Genomic DNA, 24,183 nt, shown 5'->3' with positions numbered 1-24,183 from the left:
AGATGTAATTTCCAGTTGCTGTTTCCAGAAAGCACACGCCACACAGAACATTGGGCAGCAGTCCAAAGGTCTGTGGTAAAGGTATGTGTGTGGGGGTAGGGGGTATTTGCTTCTTCCTTTAACCCTTTCCATGGTGAATTAGCCTGAAAATACATTTATACGTTTAGCCGAGAGCCATAAATTGGCACATGACCTAACTCTCTACATATAACCCATTTAGTAAAAAAAAAATGTAAATGTATTTGAAGAGGCTGTGTCACAGCCTGCAGTCTATCCTATATAAATTCCTACAAGGTGGCTGGATCTGGAGACAAAGCTTTTTAAAAGTGATTAAGAGGGGGGGAGAAAAGAAAAGACTAATGTCCAAGTCCAGTAAGTTTGGTGTTCTTACAAGAGAAAGAAGAGATGTTGGCCTGCTTCTCTCTCTCCACGAGTGGACACAGAAAAGCCCAGGTGAGGATACAGCAGAAAAGAGAAGTCATGCTAGCCAGGGGGAGAGGCCACACCACTGACCAGCCTGCCAGCATCTTCTTAGAGTTAAGGGCTTTCAGAGCAGTGAGAAAATAGAGGTCTTACTGCACTTTGTTCTAATAGCCCCCCAACGCAGCTGTAGTCACAGTGCCATTACCATGGAGAAGTGATCTGGAGCCTGTCAGCTTGTCCCACAGCAAAACTCCAGGACAAAATTTTCCTCATTGATTATATAAAGCTATAAAATCCTCCCTCCCTATGCTATGCCCCAGTGGCATGTAAACCTTATGTCCGTGATCTCAGCAGTATTAATGTATGTGTGTATTTAAGTAACAGCAGTGTATGTCACACAATATTTTCCTGACTGTCAAAGTTTAAGCTTCAGGAAACTGAATGTACATGAGTCCGCACACATGTGCCAGTATGTGGATACAGATGAAAGGACTTTTAGGTGAACAGCTGAGTTATTTTCTTTTTAACTGTTATCCAAAATGCTTCATTACTACAGCTTCTTATCTCTGAGAATTTCAAGATTCACTCAGAAATGTATACACGGGGTTAGAACAAACATCTCCTTCCTCCTCAGTCCTCACTGCACATACCACATGCCCAAGGCTTAGGTACAGCCGTTCCCGTCCCACTGAAAAGAGGACTCTGCCCCAGAACACATTGAGCATCCTGTCTTACTGATTTTCTCACTATAAAAAGATTTTGGCTTGTGATATAACTGAGACACAGGTAAGCATACCTAGCCTAAATACATAAAATCTAACTGGCCAATATGATAACCACCGGATGTAGCGTGGGGTAACTCATCTTCTTGCTTGTTACCATAAGCACCTCAGACATCAATAAAAATCATGACTTGTGACTGGAGAGAGGACTCAGTGGTTAAGAATACTGACTATGTGTGGTGTAATATATGCTTTGAGCTACAATAAAATTTCATTCATGAATGTGGGTGCCCTTGCATTTGGAGCATAGATGTTCAGGATTGAGAGTTCATCTTGATAGATTTTTCCTTTGATGAATATAAAGTGTCCTTCCTTATCTTTTCTGATAACTTTTGGTTGAAAGTCAATTTTACTCCATATTAGAATGGCTACTGCAGTTTGTTTCTTGGGACCATTTACTTGGAAAAAATTTTTCCAGCCATTTACTCTGAGGTAGTGTCTGTCTTTGTCACTGAGATGAGTTTCCTGTATGCAGCAAAATGCTTGGTTCTGCTTATGTATCCATTCTGATAATCTATGTCTTTTTATTGGGGAATTGAGTCCATTGTTGTTAAGAGATATTAAGAAATAGTGATTGCTGCTTCCTGTTATTTTTGTTCTTAGAGGTAGAATTATGCTTGTGTGTCTATCTTCTTCTGGGTTTGCAAACTGGTACAACCACTCTGGAAATCAGTCTGGCAGTTCCTCAGAAAATTGGACACAGTACTACCTGAGAACCCAGCTATACCACTTCTGGGCATATACCCAAAAGATGCTCCGACATATAACAAGGACACATGCTCCACTATGTTCATAGCAGCCTTATTTATAATAGCCAGAAGTTGGAAAGAAGCAGATGTCCTTCGACAGAGGAATGGATACAGAAAATGTGGTACATTTACACAATGGATTACTACTCGACTATTAAGAACAATGATTTCATGAAATTCTTTGGCAAATAGATGGAACAAGAAAATATTATCCTGAGTGAGGTAACACAATCACAAAAGAACACACATGGTATGCACTCACTGATAAGCAGATACTAGCCCCCAAATTGGGAATAGCCAAGAAACAATTCACAGACTTCATGAAGCTCAAAAAGAAGGAAGACCAAAATGTGGATGCTTCAGTCCTTCTTAAATGGGAGAACAAAATACTCATGGGAGGAAATACAGGGACAAAGAGTAGAGCAGGGACTGAAGAAAAGATCATCCAGAGACTGCCCCACCATTCCATATGCAGCCACCAAATCTAGTCACTACTGCTAATGCCAAGAAGTGCTTACTAGCAGGAGCCTGATATGGATGCCTCCTCAGAGGCTCTGCCAGAGCCGTACTGGTACAGATGAAGATGCTTGCAGCTAACCATCAGACTAAGCATAGGGACCCCAATGGAGGAGCCAGAGAAAGGACTCAAGGAGTTGAAATGGTTTGAAACCCCATGGGAAGAACAACAATATTAACCAACCAAACCCACCAGAGCTCCCAGGGACTAAAACACCAACCATTGAGCACACATGGACAGACCCATAGCTCCAGTTGTATATGTAGCAGAGGATGAAATTATCTGGCATCAATGGGAGGAGAGGCCTTTGGTCCAGTGCCTTTTCCCAGTATAGTGGAATGCCAAGGCAATGAGGTGGGAGTGGGTGATTGGGAATGGGAGCATCTTCATGAAAGCAAGGGAAGAAGGAGGGGAGATAGGAGAGGGGCAGAAAGGGGATAACATGAAATGTTAATACATAGAAGATCCAATAAAAAAATGGTTAAAAAAGAAAGAAAAAAAAAAAAAAAAGAACACCGATTGCTCTCCTAGAGATACTGAGTTCAATTCCCAGCAACCACACGGTGGCTCACAGCCTTCTGTAATGGGATCCAATGCCTTCTTCCAGTGTGTCTGAAGACAGATGCAGTATACTCATATAAACAAACAAGCAAATAAATCTTTAAAAACTGTATGACTTAACATGCTTCAAAAACAATAAAGACTAACTTTGTGAGAAGAAATCAAATTCACTCTTTCTTGTCTTATTCCCTTTCTTTTGGAATAGATGTTTAAAGACGGTTTAAACGTTTTATAGCGAGCAAACGTTAAAGATGGTATAAGGTGTGTTGTGGCCCATGAACAGCGGGTAATGAAACAGCCAGGAGAACAAGTGCCCTGGTGCAGACCAGACAGACCTGGAACTCCCATAGACAATCAGCAAAGTTGCCAGGTCTCACCACACACACACACACGCACACGCGCACACACACACACACACACAGGCACACGCACATGCACACGCACAACTCTGTCACTTTCCAACCAATAATACTTCTGGAGCTATAAATACAAAACCAAAATTGATTCCAAAGAATAAAATTTCAGTATCAACACTTCCATTTTAAAATTCCCCAAATTTCATGTTTCAAAAATCTCAAGATCATTACTATTTGGGTGTTTTTATATGAAATATGTAATGTTCTGAATAGTTGGAGGTTTCAAAGCAAAGAGCCACAGCACACAGCCTTCCAGTGCGTATATGTAGGTCCAGGTGTGAACATACGCATTTATACCGACAAAGTAAAATAAATCACTGTAACATAAAACATTCATCATTCCTGTATTTGACATGTTCTGTCCCACATGCTGCTAATGAGAACTTAAATTGTGTAACAGGCAGTTCCTCAAAAAGTTGAACCTGAGTTTAATTTATCAACAATTTCATCTCTAGAAACTTATTTAAAAAGAATTTTAAAAACCTATGTTTGCAGACACTTAAAAGCATTTCTTTTTCATTCTATGATATGCTGATACGTTTCCCCCATTGCTGTGAACTGAACTTAGAGCTTTTCATATTCTGGGCAAGCAGTCTCCTGTGGAAGTGTATTCCAGCCCCAAATCTTTTCTTTTCTTTCTGTTATGGAATAGATCTCACTTGATGCCATTCAACAAAATCTGTGATTTATAACTCCTGTACGTTTATTACTTCATCGTATGTTAGCATTAATATTAAGAGTTTAAACTATTCTTTTTAAAGAATGTCAAACCAACCCTGGATGCTGTTCCGTGCACCCGCACTCTCACCTCTTCCTTCGTCTTCTTAGATATCACCCGTAGCCAGTCTCCGATCATGCTCAGAACAGCAGCAAAGTAGGCCAGCCCAACAAGGATCCAGAACCACACAACGGGCTTGTAGAAGTCCAGATATTCAATGTCCGATCCACCTGCAAAAGGAAAGGTATTAATCATGGTTCCAAAATTCAGTAGCTGAGATCCACAACAAACTCACTGGGGAGCTGTGTCTCGGGCAGAAATCTCTTCCTTCACGCCAAATTTCCCATTTTCTCTTACAGAATTCTCAGGTTATCGAGGACAAGTTCAACAGGTGTTTCTGGGCCATCCCTTGGGCCTGCCAAACTGAAGAGGAAGGAAGTGGGTGGCTCTGGGCATGACGATTATTTTCAGGTCATGAGTAGGACTTTCTGGTATCAAGCTTGAGGCAGGGCAGCTGTAGGTCAGCAGAGAACCAATGGTCATTACAGGCAGTGCCACCATCATCATCTCTGAGGAAGTTCCATGATGTCATTGCTTTAAGACCCACGTCTCCAGAAAGAATAAGTAATAAAGTACTTTTTGTTTATGAGATGTGTGTGCTGACATCACCGCACTGTGGGAATCTGCTGTGCCCATTTTCACACACCCTCTCATTCAGTGCACACTACCAGAGGTAGTTATAAAGCAGCAAACCCTGAAATCCTAATGTATTTACCGGAGTAAGTAGTCAAGGCCATATCCTAAGGAACCCAACTTTAACCTAGAAATTCCTCACAGTCAGACTGGAGAGATGCCGTGGTATACAGAATGCTTGTCATTGAGTTCGGATCCTCAGAACCCATATAAAAGTTAGAAGTAACAGCCCACAGCTACAGGGCTCCTACCCAGAGATGAAAACAAGAACACCCAGATGCTCCTGAGCAAGCTAGCCTGGAGTGTGCGGCAGTGAACAAGAGACCCTGTCTTAAGCAAAGGTAGAAAGTGAGACCTGACACCTGAGTTTGTCCCCCAACGTCTGCTTATATGCACATACACATGCACACGTGTACACCTGTGCATGCATATGCACAGTTTGATCAGGGGAAAGCCTCACATAGAGAGCTGCTACAGCAGAGTATGTGGAATAGCAGGGCAGGTATATACAGTTCTATGGAAGAACAGCAAGGAAGGGAGAAGGCAAGAAGGCAGAGGGAACTTTGAAGTGGTGTGTATGAAGACACTGTGAGAAGATAAAGGACCAGACAGCATGTGACTGCCAACCAGAGAGTGGTTAGGGCCAAGTGAGGAGCCTAGGAGGAATGGGCTATGTAGGATGATAAAGGCTGGATCCTAACTCGGCAGGAACTGGGTTATATCTATAGGGGAGATGGCCCATGTTCATGGTTGACCACATGATCAAAAGGATCATAGTGGCTGAGGTAGGGAGAGTGACAGGAGGTCCCAGGAGATGCTCCAATTTAGGGGCACCTAAGAAATTGCTATGTTGAATGAGGGCAGACACGAGAGAAAGGCATGGAAGAGTGGAACAGGGTCCAACCGAACAACGATGACAGGACTGTTTCTGATGGCCACAGCCCCTTCCTTGGGAGAGGATGGAAGGACACTGACGAAAACCAGCACAGATGCTTTAGGTGACTTGACAGGTTAAGGATGGTGTAGAGACCACCATGTGACTACACCCAGAAGAGTTCTCACATGCAGGCCCAATGCACTGTGGGGCAGAGTAGGGGCCATGCATCATAGAACTAACTGCACAGACAATGGGGATATGCAAAAATTCAACCCATGGCTAGGAGAAAGCACGTGCACATTACATTCAAATATAAAATATGAATGGAGCATTCCCCTTAACAACTCAGACTCTGGAGGCCACCACAAAGATTTCTGAATGTTGAAGGAACAAGGTAAGTCAGGAGAGGAGGGTGCTAGCAGGTAAGCAATGTGAGAGAACACACAGTCTGGGGACAGCCTAGCATCTATAGTAAGATATCTTCTAAGGTAGGCCCACTAGCAAATTCCACTTGTCCAGTGTTTCCATTTCACTGAAATCAGATGACTTCCTTCCCTGCTCTTTCACACCCAAAAGAAAGAAACAGGAAAAACAAACAAGTCCTGCCCCCAACGTCATCCAAATGGTTAGGGCTCACCTAACACACAAGCTCCCAGACTCACTGATTTTAGTATAGTCCACATGCTAAAGACTACATTGCAGTGAGTTAGCCTAATCACCCAAAGACCCATATTTGGGTAAAAATGTTTTAGTGATTCTAAGCCATGGAAAAAGTTTTTTTTTCCCCCCCACGTTCTTAAAATGAAATACTGGCAGCTGGAAGATCCAAGAAGAAAAACACCAAGAAAAAAAAATCATTGTCAAACAATTATTTACTCTATTCACTTTCTCAAACCCGAGACTTGTGAGTCACTTTGTGCATCAATCAGCTGACGGGAGGCAAAAACTTTCCCTCAGTTAGCCTCAGTCTATCGGTAATGTTGAGATAACTTAGTTTAAAGAGAGAGTTTTTTAAAATGGGTAAATGACTTTACTCTTAAAATTTTTTTAATTGTATGTATGTATGTGTCTGTAAGGCACACATGTATGTACATGTATACATGTGTGCAGGTGCCTACTGAGGCCAGAAGGAGATGTTCAGTACCCCAGAGTTGAGACTGACAGCATTTGTGTGCTGATGTGGGTGCTGGAATCCAAACTCTGGTCTCTTCAAGAACAGTCAGGAGTATTCATTTTCTATGTATTGTTTAGGAGTATGTTCAGCTGTCTCTTATTAAGAAAGTGAGGCAGCTGGGAGTGGCAGCTTGCACCTGAATCTAGCACTTTTCCAAATAGTCTGAGCTTTCTGAGTCTATACTGGGAAGCGCAACAGCTTCCTTTCCCCCTCTGCTCTCCTCTGCTCTCCTCTCCTTTTCTCTCCTCTCATCGGTCTCTCTTCCTCCCTCCCTCCTTCTTTCTATTTCTACCCCCACCCTTGACATTTGCAAGAGTAACTCAGCCAGAGCTTGATCCAATCTAGCAGATTAAACTACTAAAAATATAACTCGGGAAGGTTCAAGCTGTTCACAATGCTAGGACGTGATTCTCTCCTCAAAGTGGGTTCCCTAAGCACAGTGGCTGGGAACCTCCCTGCCTGCTCCCCGAGAGTCATGGCGGGAGGAGGGTGAAGAGTAGCTAATGGGGGTGTGGAAGGGACTTTCTGACTCTGGACGCCCTACATTGTTCAATCAATATGCTTATTTCAACTCATTTATAGAATATCCAAAACTGCGACAGGGGGAGAAGAGTGAAAACTTAGCCTCACAGATTAGTGTCCACAACAAGCACCGCCCCACCCTAAAGGACTACATGTAGTTCCAGAAAAGCCATCCCACTCTAAGCTCTGCAGGTGATGCTGAGAGTTGAGACCCCTATATTTGAGCCAGAGCATCAATGGAGCCTTAGCCACAATTTAAGCTTTATTTCTATCTGCTTGCTCAGAAATAAGGTTGATGATTTAAGTGCCATCAAGCCCAATCTGCCCAGAACTCAAGAAAGACTGTTAGGGCCATGCAGCTTTTTTTGAAATCCAAGTGACTTTATGTAGAGACCTTAAAGGTATGGAAAATGAGCCATAGCAAGTCACAAAGGAGCATGAGCCACAGAGCTCACCTGCAAACCATCTGTTGCTCCAAAGCCTGGCTCCTTCCACTGGATAGAGCTGTCCATCACCTATATGCTCAGCTCCTAATTGTCGTAAACCTGCACCTTACACCATACAGCAGTCCTACAGCCCGGTGTTGAGGAGATGTTCTCCACACAGGATGCCAACAACAAACCGAGGTCCAACTTGGGGAAACCGATGAGTTTACTGTTTCTAGTTACACACCATGAACAAAGGGCTCTGTACGAAAGCATAGAGATGCTAAAGTGGCCATGATACCAAAAACATCTCATCCCAGCCTGGATGATGACAGTTTGCTGCATGGATGGAGTTCCCCTGTCAACGGACCTTCCCCAGTCTGTAGAATATAGCCCTTCCTGAGATGACTAGTGTGGTATAGTCAGGGAAGAATGGCATACAACTGGCCAAGAGGTACTGAAGGGAGCAGCCTGAATCCAGCTTCCATTGACTCTTTCTAAGATGGAACAATGTCCAGCAAGCCAGATCTTCGAAAGTCATGGAAGCTGTTCTGACAAGGGTGGAGGCTGTTACATTTGTAGGATGGTGAGCTACATTCTCCACTCCCATGGCTGGGGAGGAGGGTGAGAGGGGGAGTGGTAAACTTCGGGCATCAATTCAACTCCAGACAGTGAAACCTTTGTGACCTAATGACCCATAAAAACATCACCTCTTCATTCTTCATGCCATTAAGGGAGTAATGTAACATTAGGAGGGGACAGTACTCGAAGGACAGTGTCAACAAAACTTCCACGCACACGGTATGGAAGATGCTCAGTTAAGGTGAAACACATCAAGCCAGGTAAGACCAGCATCCCTCTTGGTCTCCAAGTATCCCCATGGATCTGAAGACAAGCCCTTTTTTATTTAACTCCAGACTCCAGTAATTTCCAGACGGTGATGATATTCTGTTCCACAGACCTTGAGTTTGGGATCAGGCAAGCTGTCATGATAGAGCTGTGATTTCCTTTTTGTGATTTTTATCACACTAAGGTGATTTTTAAAAATGAGAACTTGAGAACAAAATGCTCCTTTCCTTTAATTTTCTTGATCTATATTTTTCCCCCCGAATCACAAAATACTAATGATGAAGAACTTACAGATCCTGGTTTTGAATCATTGTCATTCTTGACTCAAATGATCAATTCTAGGACCATCCTCCCATCTTCTAAAGTGATATTTGTGCTACAGACTGCAAACACAGTGTCACTCTAATGACACCAGTCTCAGATTCACATTGCTGTAACAAAATACATAAAGCATGCGGCAACCAGAAACAGTTCACTCAGCCCACGATGACTCTGGAAATTCCAATTTGGGGTCAGGTGACCTCATTGATTTGACTTTCTGGTGAAGAACACCGAGGATCAATCATGACAAGAGTGTGCCATGGGTCAAGAAGCTGAAAAGTAAGGGAATGAGGTCCTATATTTTCCGATGAAAGCATGCATTTGGGGAGCAGAAGGCATCCTGGAGGGTCACAGTGTGCATGGCTTGTTGGGGGATACTCATTTAAACCCCAGAAATGGGGCATCATTTCTCTCTAAGCATTTTAATTTGGATGTCAAAGAATGCTCTTAGTTTTAGGCTTTGATTATCATTTTATCAGTGATGATTTATTATGATTATTATATTTCTGCTTTGCATATTTTTCTTTTGTGACAGCAAAATTGCTTAGAGAACAGAAACATTCTTATAATGGCATGGCCAATCTGGTGACTTTGGTCTTCAACAATAACTCACCTATTAAAACAAATTTACGCCACTGATACAGGAAAATGTAAAGCTAAAGAAGATTATTAGAGGGCTGGAAAGATGGCTCAGCGGTTAAGAGCACTCACTGCTCTTCCAGAGGTCCTGAGCTCAATTCCCAGCACCCACATGACATCTCACAACCATCTGCAGCTCCAGTTCCAGGGGTTCCAATGCCTTCTTTTGGCCTCTGAGGACATCAGTCACACACACATACAGGCAAAACACCCATACACATAAAATAAAACTTAAATTTTGAAATTATTTTAAAATTGAGACAATTAAATCTGCCTAGCATTGGAAGTTATATTTTTGGATGTTAGAGATCAGCACTCAGATTTAGAAACCAGCCCATTTCACTTCTGTTCTTCACATAAAACCCACTGTTGAAAGAACAGGAGCCTCGTGGGTATAAAGAAGAGGAAATCTATAAGTCCCCTACTCAGTCATCTCTCCAAAGGTATAAGTGTGCCTTGTGTGGTATGCTGTGTGCAGTATGCAGTGTGTGGCATGCAGTATGTGGCATGCAGTATATGGCATGCTGTGTGCACTGTGCAGGAGTTAAATGATCATTTCCTTTGGGTATGATTTCTGTATCTCCATAGAGAGCAGTTTGGAGATCACATTAAGCACCAACTCTGTCATAACTGCCACTCACCAAGGCTCCCTCCTGTATTTCTATAATACTTCTAGATGCCTGTTGACCCTCCAGAGATCATTTCTTGGCTTGTCACAGACCGCCCCCCACTCCAATTCCAATGATTAATCATGTGTGCTGTTATCAATTCTCTCATCACTGGCTAAATCATGATGAGCTGATTTCTCCTGTTCCACGGAACTTGGTCCCGATCTAGTGGCTGCTTCTTAATTTCAGACATTCCTTCAGGAGGATCAGAAACCACAGCCACTGCTGCTACTGACTGTTGAGCACAGTATCTCATAAGCAGTATGTTTACTAGTCCTCAAACAGATGAACACCAATTCATGATGGAGTGGCGATTACAAGGCAGAGAGCCAGCGAGGGGGCTCCATGCATTAAACTGCCTGCTATACAGACTGCCAGCCTGAGTTCAGATCCCTGGAACCCATGTGACAAGCCAGATGTCTCTGCAGTCGCACATTCCTACAGTGAGAGGGGAAAATGAAGACAAGAAATTCTCTGGGGAGCTTGTAGGCCAGTTGATCATAGCAGTGCAGAAAACAGAAGCAAGAGTGGTCTGCCTCAAATGGGAGGAGAGACTGAATTTCCAGGGTTGTCCTTTAATATATCACACACACACACATACACACACACATAAAAAACAATACACACACACACTCTCACACACACATACAGAAATACACACACTCACGCAAATACACATACATACACACACATACACAAATACACACACTCACACAGATACACATTCTCAAACATACACACACCTACACACACACAAACACATACACACACATACACACACATACAGAAATACACACACATACACACACACTCACACACACATACACACACAATACATACACACTCACACATACATACAGAAACATACACACTCACACAAATACACACACATACACACACATACACACACATACACAAATACACACACTCACACACATATACAAATACACACACACTCACACACACATACACAAATGCACACACACTCACACAGAGACACACACAGACACACATTCTCAAACATACACACACCTACACACACACACAAACACACACACATACACACACATACAGAAATACACACACTCACACAAATACACACACATACACACACACTCACACACACATACATACACACACACACAAATACACACACATACACACACACAATACACACACTCACACACACATACATACACACACTCACACAAATACACACACCTACACACACAAACACACACACATACACACACACACATGCATGCATGTACACATATGACTATAACACATCTTCCAAACAGTCACACAAGCTTTCCCTTTCTGACTAACATGATCCTTGTTTGTGTTTTCTGAGATGATCTCGTGAAGGGTCACTGTTCTTTGAGCATCCTTCAGCCTCATCAAGTACTTTTGGGGGTTCCTATTGCATCTCCAGCAGCGCCTTCCTAGGCAATCAGCTTAATGGCAGCAATTTTGGACCTGGCCTTAGGGATAATTGCACAAATCTTAGGCTGTATCAGGCACTGTGCCCTAGAGGATTTCTAGCAACAGTTGTTCTGAACAACAAAACCTCATCATGACTTTTAAACAGAGCCTAAGGTATTTCCACACGACATTCCCTTAGATTAACTGAGTGCTCATGGCAGGAGCCATGTTTGGGATTATGCAGGAAGGAAATCACTTTGCTATGAAAAGCTTCCCTTTCACAGAGGACGTCTATAATTCTAGGAAATGTTATTATGGGATACATTCAGAAGCCTAAACATCTGATATATATGGATTCTACTTCTTTATTTTTTAATTAAGTGTGTGTGCATGTGTGTGTGTGTGTGTGTGTGTGTGTGTGTGTGAAAGTGAGTTTGTGCACAAGTCTCCAAGAAGGCCTGAAGAAGGCCCTGAAGTCTCTGGGGGTACCACATGGGTGCTTGAAACTAAATAGCCAATCTCTCTCTGCATGAGCCTTACCGCACAGAACTAAAGAATCATCCATGTATGTCTTTGTGGTGTTGGCCATGATGGTTACTCACAATGCTTAAGCCTAGGGACTGAAATTTTGAGGTCTTCCTAAATGCACAGAGACTGCGAGGCACCCCCCACCCTGCTTTGCTGAAGTATCATTTGCACAGGCTCTTTCTTATGCATGCCCTTCTGAACCAACTTACCTTGACTCGGAAAAAGAAGTATTGTACAAGATTTCACTGAGAAGCATATTTTGGGGGTTACATGACCCCTCTTTGTCTGGTTATGGGTATTTAAAAAGCCACCTGGCTTTGAAAATGCATTTTGAGTTGTGTTAAACTTGGTAGCAAGGAGGGTTTTCTCAGTCTTCAAGGACCACCTAAGGGCTCTGCATCATTTTCTCTTGCACCTTTGTGAACCCAGTAGATCAGGCGTAGAAGCAAGTCCAAATGATGAGACTTCTTTGTATGATTGAGACTAGATCTTAAGAAAGCAAGGCTTGGGGGAGGGGGAGTTGGAGAGATGGCTCAGTGGTTAAGAACACTGACTGCTCTTCCAGAGGTCCTGAGTTCAGTTCCCAGCAACTACATGGTGGCTCATAACCATCTGTAAGGGGATCTGATACCCACTTCTGGTGTGTCTGAAGACAGCAGCAGTGTGCTCATTTGTGTAAATGAAATAAATCTTTTAAAAAAGCAAGCAAACAAACACCCTGAACATATGAAAAAAAAAAGTCAGCCAATAAGCTAATGAATAAATACATAAAACTTATTAAAAAAGAAAAAGAAAGCAAGGCTGATGTAGTCCTCGCTCTGTAAGGCGGACGTGGCTGGACATTCTAGGTATTTAAAGATATAGAAAACTCATAGTCAGGGAAGAGGAACAGAACATTAATTCTCAGACAGGAGTGTGCAGCCACTCACCCCACCTCGCTGGCTACAAACACTATCAAAACCAGGTAAGTTACACTGGCTCAGCCATGCCCTCCCCCAATTCAGCTTCAGGAAGAATCACTAAACACAGGGCTCTAAGCTGTGGGGTTGTGTTATCAGTGTAACACAAAGCCCACACTCAGCTCTCCTTGCTTCTTCTCAGCCTCCGGGTGGCGAGCTTGGGTGAGAGGACAGAACCAATCGGCTGGCAGGATTAGATGTCAATCGCCAGCATGACTATCCAGCCACCTCAGCATGCCCCGGCACAAACAGACAGAAATATAAAATTAAGATTGGTAGAGAACATCTCAAAGGCTTAGGGGTGGAGGGGTGGCTTTTGTGAGCCGACAGGGACATCAGATAGCCAGAGGGAACGTTCTACAAAGCAAATAGCCAGTGTCTCCCAGGAGGAGTTCTGCCCTAGCTTAGCAGCACGCTGCAGTCATGAGGTCCCTAGGAGCAACGGCTGGCTGTGCCCTCTCTTTATCTGTACACGGCAATCAATCCCTTACAAGAAGCTGGAAAGACAAGCCCAGCTTCTGTTTCCTGAAGATTCTTACAAAGGACATGCTTCCTGCCTTGCCCTTTCCACATCTCTCCAGATGTGTCCCCAGGTGTAAAGATTTGACACATTAAGCTTGCAGCCCTACAAACACAGCCCTGTGGCCTTGCAAAAGCCAACAAAGACCAGGAAGGCAGAAAAATCATTAAACTTCACTAGTTCTCTCTTCTCCCTCTCAGAATTTTTTTTTAAGATTTATTTCATTATTTCATGTGTGTATTGGCCTGTTTGTCTGTGCATCACGTGCATGCAGTGCCCAAAAAGGCCAGAAGAGGGCGATGGATCCTATGTAACTGGAGTTACCGTTGTGAGCCATCAGGCAGGTGCTTAACCACTGAGCCACCTCTCTAGCTCCAATGGGTCTTTCAAATCAAGGCAAGCATGTCTTCTATTAATTATCAAGGTAGATTTCTATCTTTAAAAGAAAAGTCTTTACAAAATAAAAATAGGATGAACATTCCTTTGATGAGGGTTGGGAGTGTTCAATGAAACAAAATACTAGTGACAAGAAAATCTATTTTCCCCAGTATTCAGTACACAGAGAGTATCATTGCTTTCTAAAATATCTACTTTATATATGTCTATGCCAGCTTATGTGCACCCGTGTACAGTGTCCATAAAGGCCAGAGGAGGGCATCAGACCCTAAGGCTAGAGTCTAAGGCCCCTCATGAGCCACTGTATGCATACTGGGAACATAGCTAAGGCTTTCTCCAAGAGTATCAAGGATGCTAGCACCGAGCCATCTCTCTAGCTCCAGAGCATCATGCTTGTCAGCCTACCCTTCTATTACATGTGACGTAGGACCCGTGGGATGTTCCCACTGAATACCCTTCCTTGGGCAGATGACAACAGCCACAAACAGATTGACAGAAAATCTTTAGGTTAAGAGTGTTGACTTATTTAAAATAAGTTGTTTTTCACATGCTTCCCAAAAGGCATACAATAAATTGTCTGGGGTTTCACCCCCTCCAAGACAGTGTAGGTGGTAGTCACAGGAACTAGTATTTTAAGACCCCACCCACATTTTCTTCATTTATACATTTTGTATTTTTAAAGAGTCTCAGACCATGAACGCCACATGACAGATTGGGACAGTCTCTGGGTTGTTTAAAATACCCATGCCGTGTCTGGCTGTGGACCTGAAATGTAAAACTTCACCTAATTTCTGTACAGCAATAAATTCCTCACCTTTTCCCACAAAACCACACTTCTTGGTTCTGATGACACCAACAACATACAACTTCAAAGGTAGCTAGGACAAAATGTGCATTTTAAGACAGAAATCATCCTGCTTACACAGACCTACCAATGGGTGGATTTCCCCTCCTCACCTCATTCTGATAACTGTCAAGCTAAATGGTACCTGTTAGGACCCCGCATCCTCCCTCCCAGACCCTCCACTTGGTACAGAAAAGTTCATGGTGCTTGTGAGCAAAGCAAGAGCCCTACTCAGGAGAAGGACACACTTCTTCCAGGACACCGCTTGCTCCTCACCGGTAGACTTTGTCAACTCCTCCCTTAATGCCTGCACAGACATGAACTCCAGCCCCCATTGATATTATTTCTGAAGAGAGAAACGGAGCCTCTTCTCTGGAAGTATTTAAATAAGGTATTGAGGTCAGGCCCGGAAGACAGCTCAGATCAGTGCTGGACAACAGTTCAATTACTGAAGAGCATGCAGACACAACTCAGCTCCCCAGCGTTCACATACAGGATTAGAAGGAGGACCCTGTAATGTCAGATTGGGCAGAGCATACACAGGAGGACCCAAGACCCATAGCTGACGGAATCCATAAACTCCAGGTTCAGTGAGTGGTTATGCTTTATGTAATACAGTGGAGAGCAGTGGGGGAAGATCTGGCCTGCATATGAACACACATACATGTGCACCCCATACACATGTGTGCACGTGTAAATGCACTTACACATAAACAACAAAGACGGTAGTTGAGACAGTACCAAGGAGGAGAGTGGGATCTAAATTCATAAAGAAGACAGACAGACAAACAGCAAGGAAACAAACAGCAGTCACCATACGCAGAGAAGGACGCATCAGATCATGTAAACTGGGTAGATAGCACATGACCCACTTTAGCTGGGCTCAAGGCTACTGCCCTGTACCGATAATTAAAATTCCTGGAGTCACGGGAAAAAGATCTTTGGTGACAATGAGTAAAAATCACCCTCTGAAGTTGGCAGTTTTGCAAACTTAAGGCAAAAGAAATGTAAAAGGATGAAGAGGAGTTGAGCTTTCTCATAGAGGCACACATTCCATTTGCAGAATTAACCTAGAAATGCAAAATTCTATACAACTGGCCACTGATACTTATTTCACAAAATAAAACATTGATGAGTCCAGCTTTATCTTTCTGTTTCCCTCCACTGTCAAGGAGCCGCTATTCATTGCTGCCACTGTTAGGGGCTGGATCACGTCCTCCCCGAAGACATATTGAGGCCCCAACCCTTACATGCCACAGAATGGGAAAGATTTTGGAAATGCAGCTCTTGGAGCTGTCCTTTGCAAAGATGAGCTCACAGGGGAGCAAGGTGGGTCCTTAACTCAATAACTAAGTCCTCAGAGGAAGAGGAGTGAGTTCATGGGGAAGCAGTCTGGGTCCTTACCTCAAACAACTCTATCCTCAGAGGAAAAAGACAGAGTGAACCTAGGAATACATGCAAGAGGGCTGCCACATACCGGCAAGACCAAGATGGGCATCAGTCTGCTGAGAACTGGGATCACAGGAGCCATGGCAACTTCCCCCAGTCACTAGAAAGAGGCAGGGAACTGTACCCAGACTCTCAGGGGGACCCAGGAATTCCCTCTGTTTAAAGCCACCAAGCTTGGAGATTTCTCCACGGCCACTCAGTCATCTCAGAGAGCCTGTGTCCCACCGTAAACCTAAGTGAGCCTTAACTCCTAGACTGGGGTTAGGAGAGCAGGCACAGCACAAGATGGCCTTACCTGCCACGTAGTCGCCAAATCCAATGGTTGTCAGAGTGATAACCACGAAATAGATGGCATCCAGTGCGCTCCAGCCTTCTATTTGCTTGAATATGACCGCAGGGAGGGCCACAAAAAGGACACAGCCAAACAGGATGAAGATGATGGTGGAGATGATGCGAATCTTTGTCTGGCTAACATTCCACTTCTGCAAAGACAGAGGTGTGCAGGAGAGAGGTTACAGATGTGCCCACAAAACCCGGCTACACAGGGCTATCAGGAGAGCACACTGCTTTCTGTCCTCCGATTTTTCATTTTTCAACAGTCTTTACTCCTAAAAATCGTATATACCGTCGATAAACCAGAACGACCAATGTCAATAAATAATGCTATTTTACACATATGTACTTTCCCGTGGGTAGATTTCTTTTCTCCCAAAATTGTAGTACGTTTGCTGATTTGCTGGGAGAACGTGACGTCAGACAGGCCTCAGTATTTCTCACATGGAATTTGTCTGTGCTTGGGCACACAGCTGACTGCGGGCCAGACACAGTTGAGGAATAGGTGACAACCGAGAAACCCTGGGCAAGCGTGGCATGTTCTGGGCTGGGAAAGGGGAAACACGGACGAGGGCGTTCTTCCAGTTGACCAGATCTGCTACTCAGGGAGTCTGCATCTGAGTCTGAGGTGAGCCAGCTGCCCGTGGGAACACAGACCACTGAATCTGCAGGCAAGGGTAGGACTTGGCAAAGCTGACTCCACCTGCCGCCACAGCACCTGTTCCGGCTTGGTTGCTTTTACCTTGTTCTTTATTAAGAGTTCCTTATAATTAAGTAAAGAATGTGGATCATCTCCAGCTCGTATTTGAGATTAGTCACTTCCTTGTTATTGGCCCTATGGTGTTATTCAGACTGGCCGGTAGCTCCCAACTCAGCCTCCTGAGTGTCAGGATTGCAGGTTGGCATTGCCATTAGCCCCACTGGCAGAGTTGCCACACATTTTTATCTACCAGCTGACTGTCTTAGATGCTGTAGGTTACAGCCATTGCCCTATGTAGGAAAGATGAGATGGCTCAGAATATTAAGGGGCTTTCCACCAAGCCTGAAGACATGAGTTCAAGCCCAGGACCCATGTGGATCCGAAAGAGCCAACTCCTGCAAATTGCCCTCTGACCACCCCATGATCAGCATGGTGCATGCACGTACAAATAACTAAGTGATTGGGGAAATCACTATCCCCAACTGCAAGCTGTATTATAGAACAATTATGATTTTTAAAAATGTATGGTATTGGTACAGAGACAGGCAGGTAGACCAATGGAATATGATTGAAGATCCAGAAATGAACCCATGCACTTATGATCACTTGATCTTTGACAAAGAAGCTAAAAATATTAAGTGGAAAAAAGACAGCATTTTTCAGCTAATGGTGTTGGTTCAACTGTCACTCAGCATGTACAAGGATGCAAACTGACCCATTCTTATCTTCTTGGACAAAGCTCAAGTCTGAGTGGATCATGGACCTCCACATAAAACCAGGTACATTGAAAATAACAGAAGAGAAGGTGGAGAAGACCTTAGAACACATAGGTACATGGGAAATTTTCCTGAACAGAACACCAATGGCTTATGCTCTAAGATCAAGAATTGACAAATAGGACCTCATAAAATTGCAAAGCTTCTGTAAGGCAAAGGACACTGCCAATAGGACAAAACGGCAGTCAACAGACTGGGAAAAGATCTTTACCAACCCTACATCTGATAGAGGGCTAGTATCCAATATATAGAGAGAACTTAAGAAGTTAGACTCCAGAGAATCAAATAATCCTATTAAAATGGGGTACAGAGCTAAACAAAGAATTTGCAACTGAGAAATATTGAACAGCCGAGAAGCACCTAAAGAAATGTCCAACATGCTTAGTCATCAGGGAGATGCAAATCAAAACAACCCTCACACCAGTCAGAATGACTAAGATCAAAAATTCAGGTGACAGCAGATGCTGGCCAGGATATGGAGGAAGTGAAACACTCCTCCATTGTTGAGATTGCAAGCTGGTACAACCACTCCGGAAATCAGTCTGGAGGTTCCTCAGAAAATTAGACAGTGCTACCTGAAGACCCAGCTATATCACTCCTGGGAATATACCCAAAGATGCTCCAACATACAAAAAGGACACGCACTCTATGTTCATAGCAGCCTTATTGATAAAAGCCAGAAGTTGAAAAGAACCCAGATGTCCTTCAACAGAAGAATGGATACAGAAAATGTGGGAAATTTACACAATATAGTACTACTACTCAGCAATTAAAAATAATGACTTCATGAAATTCTTAGTCAAATGGATGGAACTAGAAAATATCACTCTGAGTGAGGTAACCCAGACACAAAAGAACACACATGGTATGTACTCACTGATAAGTAGATATTAGTCTAAAAGCTCAGAATACCCAAGATATAATACAAACCACATGAAGCTCAAGAAGTGGGAAGACCGAAGAGTGGATGCTTCAGTCCTTTTTAAGAGGGGGAACAAAATACTCATGGGAGGGAATACAGAAATGAAGTATTGAACAGAGACGGAAGGAAAGGCCATCTAGAGACTGCCCCACCTGGGGACTCATCCCGTATACAGCCACCAAACCCAGACAATATTCACATCTTAAAAGTTGTTCTAAAGTGCTTGGCCTCAAAATGACAATGAAAAGGGCATCACTCTGAAGGCTCAAAGGTTTGTAAATGACAAGCAGATGCATGGTGTAACAAACACTGGGCAGGATGGGGTGGGTGGCTCAAATTTTGCTGAATGTTGGAATTTATTATTACCAAGTTCATGCAACAAATCTGTCTTCCTGATGATGAAAAACGAGGCCATGATGTATAACAAAATAAAAATTCCTATTTTGGAATAACCATGTCTCATCCACTCTGGTGGTAAAAATGTCCATGAGCTAGCTTTGCAATCTGATGCTAAGATTGAAATGGTTACATTCCACTGGTGGTACCATGAATACGTGTGACTCACTGAAGTGTATATGAGATGACAAAATGATTGAATGATAAACGCCAGGCTTTGCCATGCTCCTGAGAGAAGATAGCACCGTGTACAAGCACAACCACTTATTCTTTCATGATTTTCTTCATGGATACAGACTTGACCATCATAGATTCTTATTTTTTCACTTAAAATTTGGTAATAACATCTTCCTATTTCTTTCTAGCTTTTCTTTGTGCAACTCTGCCTGACCTGGAAGTTGCTCTCTAGACCAGGCTAGCCTTGAACTCCGTCTCTGCTTCCCAAGTTCTGGCACCAAAAGTATATGGTACCACCATCACAATGGATTCAATAATAGCATCCTAATGTTACCCACACATCTCCTAAAGATGCCATGATCATTTACTATCTTGGGTTCTTCTGAACTGCAGCATTTTGGATATGAGTTTTGTTTAACTGAGTTTTACTATTACGGGATTTTGTGTCTGCTTTTTATCATTGAGACCTTCCGAAAAGAACCACATAAGACTGCAAAGATGGCGGCAATCAAATTTTGTTTTAGAATAAGGATTGCCAGCTATTTGCTCCCAGGGTCAAGTTGTCAACATTTCCTGCTGTGAACAATGTAAAAGCACTGTAGATATTGCTCAAATAAGAAAATGAAGACTCGGGGCTAGAGAGGGGTGTCAACAGTTCAAAGCACTTGTTGCTCTTGCAGAGGACCTGAGTTCAGTTCTCAGCACCCACACAGTGGCTTACAACCATCTGTAACTCTAGTTCCAGGAGCTCTGATGCCCTCTTCTGACCTCTGTGCACACAAAGCATGTACAGGGTGCACATAGATGCAGGGAGACACTCATACACATAAATAAATAAAGCAGAGGGTTGAAGGGAAACTACTCTGTGAAGAGACAGCAGAGTTATGTAATGTGTTTGCCTCACAAATACCAGGACATCCGTTCAGTCCACAGAAGCCACACAACAAAGCCATTGGTGGCACATGGTTGTGATCCCAGTGTTGGATAGGCAGAGCAAACAAATCCAGAGACTCACTGCACAATCAGCCCGTGAGAATTCTCCATAATTTAGAGACCTTATATCAAAAATAAAATTGAGTAATATTTGAAGAACAACACTCAGGATTATCCTCTGAGTTCTACACACACACACACACACACACACACACAGAGAGAGAGAGAGAGAGAGAGAGAGAGAGAGAGAGAGATGCACAAGTTTGCAGGTGCACATACACACAGAAAGGGGAGGGGAAGGGGAGAGGGGGAGAGAAAGAACAATTAGGCCACCATACAACTTCAAGTGGAGCCTGGGAAAGTTATTATTCTGTTTTCTTGTATATAATTTTTAGTTTCTTTTAGTCAACTATGCAAATGAGTCTAATACAGTGAGTGGCATGCTAAGAGGCACAGAAACTGTTATATAAAAGACAACTGAGAGCCCCTGGGTGTGGACCAAATGCTCAGGCCCCTTGGCACCTTGAACAGCAGAGATCCAGGGACACAGGCCTAGTGATACTGCGCTGTGAGTAACCAAAGCGCAGAGAGGGCTAGGTGGAAAACTAGGCCCTCCGGTTCAGCGGAGCCAGAACTCTGGCATAGGGACTTGGGATCTGCCTGGAAAGCCCGTGGGTGCGGACCAAATGCTCGGGCCCTTTGGCACCTGGAACAGCAGAGATTCAGGGACACAGGCTTGCTGAGAATATGCCATGAGTAATCAAAGCACAGAGAGGACTAAGCCGAGCACTCGGAAAACTCGGCTCTCTGATTCAGTGGAGCCGGAACTCTGGCATAGGGACTCGGGAACCGCCCGAAAAGCTCTAGCTTAAAGTCTAGACACACAGGCCCACAGTACCTTGTCAGTGGGAGCCAGGGTTTGCCCAGGAAAGGCAGTGATTGAAGTTGAACTATATAGACCCTCTTACACCTGGACCAGAGAGGAGTCTGACACATAGACCCAGGGAGAGCACATCGGGAGTCCTCAGAGAGAAGAAAGTACTGTGCCATCGGGAAAAGCGTCTGTTTTGTCCTAGAGAAAAAGCCAGGTCCCTGCCAGTAGTAGTCAGGACCTGTGGGCACAGGGCTGAGCTACCAGAACAGCCTCACAAGAGCTCCCACATCTGAGCCCACCAAGACAGAGCTGAGTCATTGCTAACAGAACTCACAGCTTGTCCACCAAAAGCCAAACACTCAGAAGCAGTTTTCTTCCTGAAGCCAAGGGCCCTCAGGACCACGGGAGAAACAGGTACCAATCACTGGCAACAAGACCACATATAATAACACACAACAAGATGGCAAGAGGAAAATGAAAGAACGTAAGCAATGGAAACCAAGACAAACTGGCAACATCAGAACCCAGCTCTCCCGACACAGCAAGCAGTGGATTACCAAACACTCCAGAAAAAGAAGACTCAGACCTGAAATCATACCTCAAGATGTTGATGGAGATCTTTGAGAAGAATGTGAATAACTTTCTTAAACAAGTACGAGAGGACAGCCATAAACAAATAGAAGCTTTTAAAGAGGAAACACGAAAAACTCTCAAAGAAATCAAAGAACTACAGAAAAACACAACCAAAGAGATAAAGGAATTGAAAATGGAAATATAAACACTAAAGAAAACACAAAAAGAGACAACACTGGAGGTGGAAAACCTAAAAATGAAATTAGGAATCACAGATGCAAGCATCTCCAACAGATTATAAGAGATGAAAGAGAGAATCTCAGGGGACGAATACAACATTGAAAACATAGACAAAACATTTAGAGAAGATGCAAAAACCAAAAAGTTTTTAATCCAAAATGTTCGGGAGATCCAGGACACAATGAGAAGACCAGACCTAAGGATAATAGAAATAGAAGAGGAAGAATAATATCAACTAGGAAGCACAGTAAATATCTTCAACAAAATCGTAGGAGAAAACTTCCCTACCCTTACGAATGAGATGACCATGAGCATAAAAGAAGCCTACAGAACTCCAAATAGAGTGGACCAGAAATGAATACATTTATTTATTATGTACTCCTAATACATAATAGTCAAAATGCCAAGTGTTTAAAACAAAGTAAGAATACTAAAAGCAGTAAGGGAAAAAGGTCATGTAATATATAAAGGCAGACCAAACAGAATTACACCTGACTTCTCAACAGAGACTATGAAAGCTAGAAGATCCTGGACAGACATCATACAGACCCTAAGAGAACACAAATGTCAGTCTAGACTGCTATACCCAGCAAAACTCTCAATCACCATAGATAGAGAGACAAAGATATTCCAGGACAAAACTAAATTTACACAATATCTGACCACAAATCCAGCCCTACAAAGAATAATAGATTGAAAACCCAACACAAGAAGGGAAACTACATCCTAGAAAAAACAAGAAAATAACTAAGCAAAAAAACCAAAAGAAGAAAGACACACAGACATAATTCTACTTCTAAAAGCAAAAATAGCAGGAAACAGCAACCACTATTCCTTAATATCTGTTAACATAAATGGACTCAATTCCCGAATAAAGACACATAGGCTATCAGACAAGATACATAAGCAGAATTCAGCATTTTGCTGCATATAGGAAGCTCATCTCAGAGACAAAGCCAGACACTATCTCAGAGTAAAAGGCTAGGAAAAAAACCTTCCAAGCAATTGGCCCCAAGAAACAAGCTGGAGTAGCCATTCTAATATCCAATAAAGTAGATTTTCAACCAAAAGTTATCAAAAAAAGATAAGAAAGGACAATTTTTACTCATTCCAGGGCAAATTTATCAGGAGGAACGCTCAATCCTTAACATATATGCTCCAAATATAAGAGTACCCATATTCATAAAAGAAACCCTTCTAAAGCTCAAAAAGTACATTGCACCACACACAATAATAGTGGAAGACTTCAAAACCCCACTCTCATCAATGGACACATAATGGAAGCAGAAACTGAACAAGGATGCAGTGAAACTAGCAGAGGTTATGAACCAATTGGAATTAATAGACATCTACAGAACATTTCACCCTTAAACAAAAGAATACACCTTCTCAGCACCTCATGGCACCTTCTGCAAAATTGACCATATAGTCAGTCACAAAACAAGCCTCAATAGATAGAAATACTGCAATGCATCCTATCAGATCACCATGGACTAAGGCTGGTCTTTAATACAAACCAAGACAACAAAAAAGAGCCCATATACATATGGAAGCTGAACAATGCTCTACTAAATGATAGCATGGTCAAAGAAGAAATAAAGAAAAAATTAAGGACTTTCTAGAATTTAATGAAAATGAAAGCACAACATACCCAAACCTATGGGATGCAATGAAAGCAGTACTAAGAGGAAAAATCGTACCTCTGAGTGTCTCCAAAAGAAACTGGAGAGAGCATACACTAGCAACATGACAGCACAGTTGAAAGCAGAACAAAAGGAAGCAGAAACACCCAAGAGGAGTAAAC

The 24,183-nt window shown here is 43.0% G+C and overlaps 1 protein-coding gene across 3 annotated transcripts in view; it reads right to left on the bottom strand.

Annotated features, from left to right (window-relative positions):
- Positions 1-24,183, bottom strand: part of KCNK2 (potassium two pore domain channel subfamily K member 2) — a gene marked incomplete at both ends in the record, with an annotated part of 184,018 nt that overhangs the window by 32,039 nt on the left and 127,796 nt on the right. For 2 of the 3 annotated variants that reach the window (XM_080933568.1, XM_080933567.1), the window contains 2 exons: positions 4,257-4,396; positions 16,751-16,937. In XM_080933568.1, the coding sequence (XP_080789694.1) occupies positions 4,257-4,396; positions 16,751-16,937 (327 nt within the window). The remainder of the gene's footprint in view (positions 1-4,256; positions 4,397-16,750; positions 16,938-24,183) is intronic. The other variant, XM_080933569.1, reaches the window with a different exon arrangement.

The sequence above is a fragment of the Micromys minutus genome (genome assembly GCF_963924665.1).
Source record: "Micromys minutus genome assembly, chromosome: 1".
In the NCBI taxonomy this organism is placed as follows: domain Eukaryota; kingdom Metazoa; phylum Chordata; class Mammalia; order Rodentia; family Muridae; genus Micromys; species Micromys minutus.
The sequence above is the reverse complement of the archived record's forward strand: the minus strand, read 5'-3'. Positions and strand labels throughout refer to the sequence as shown.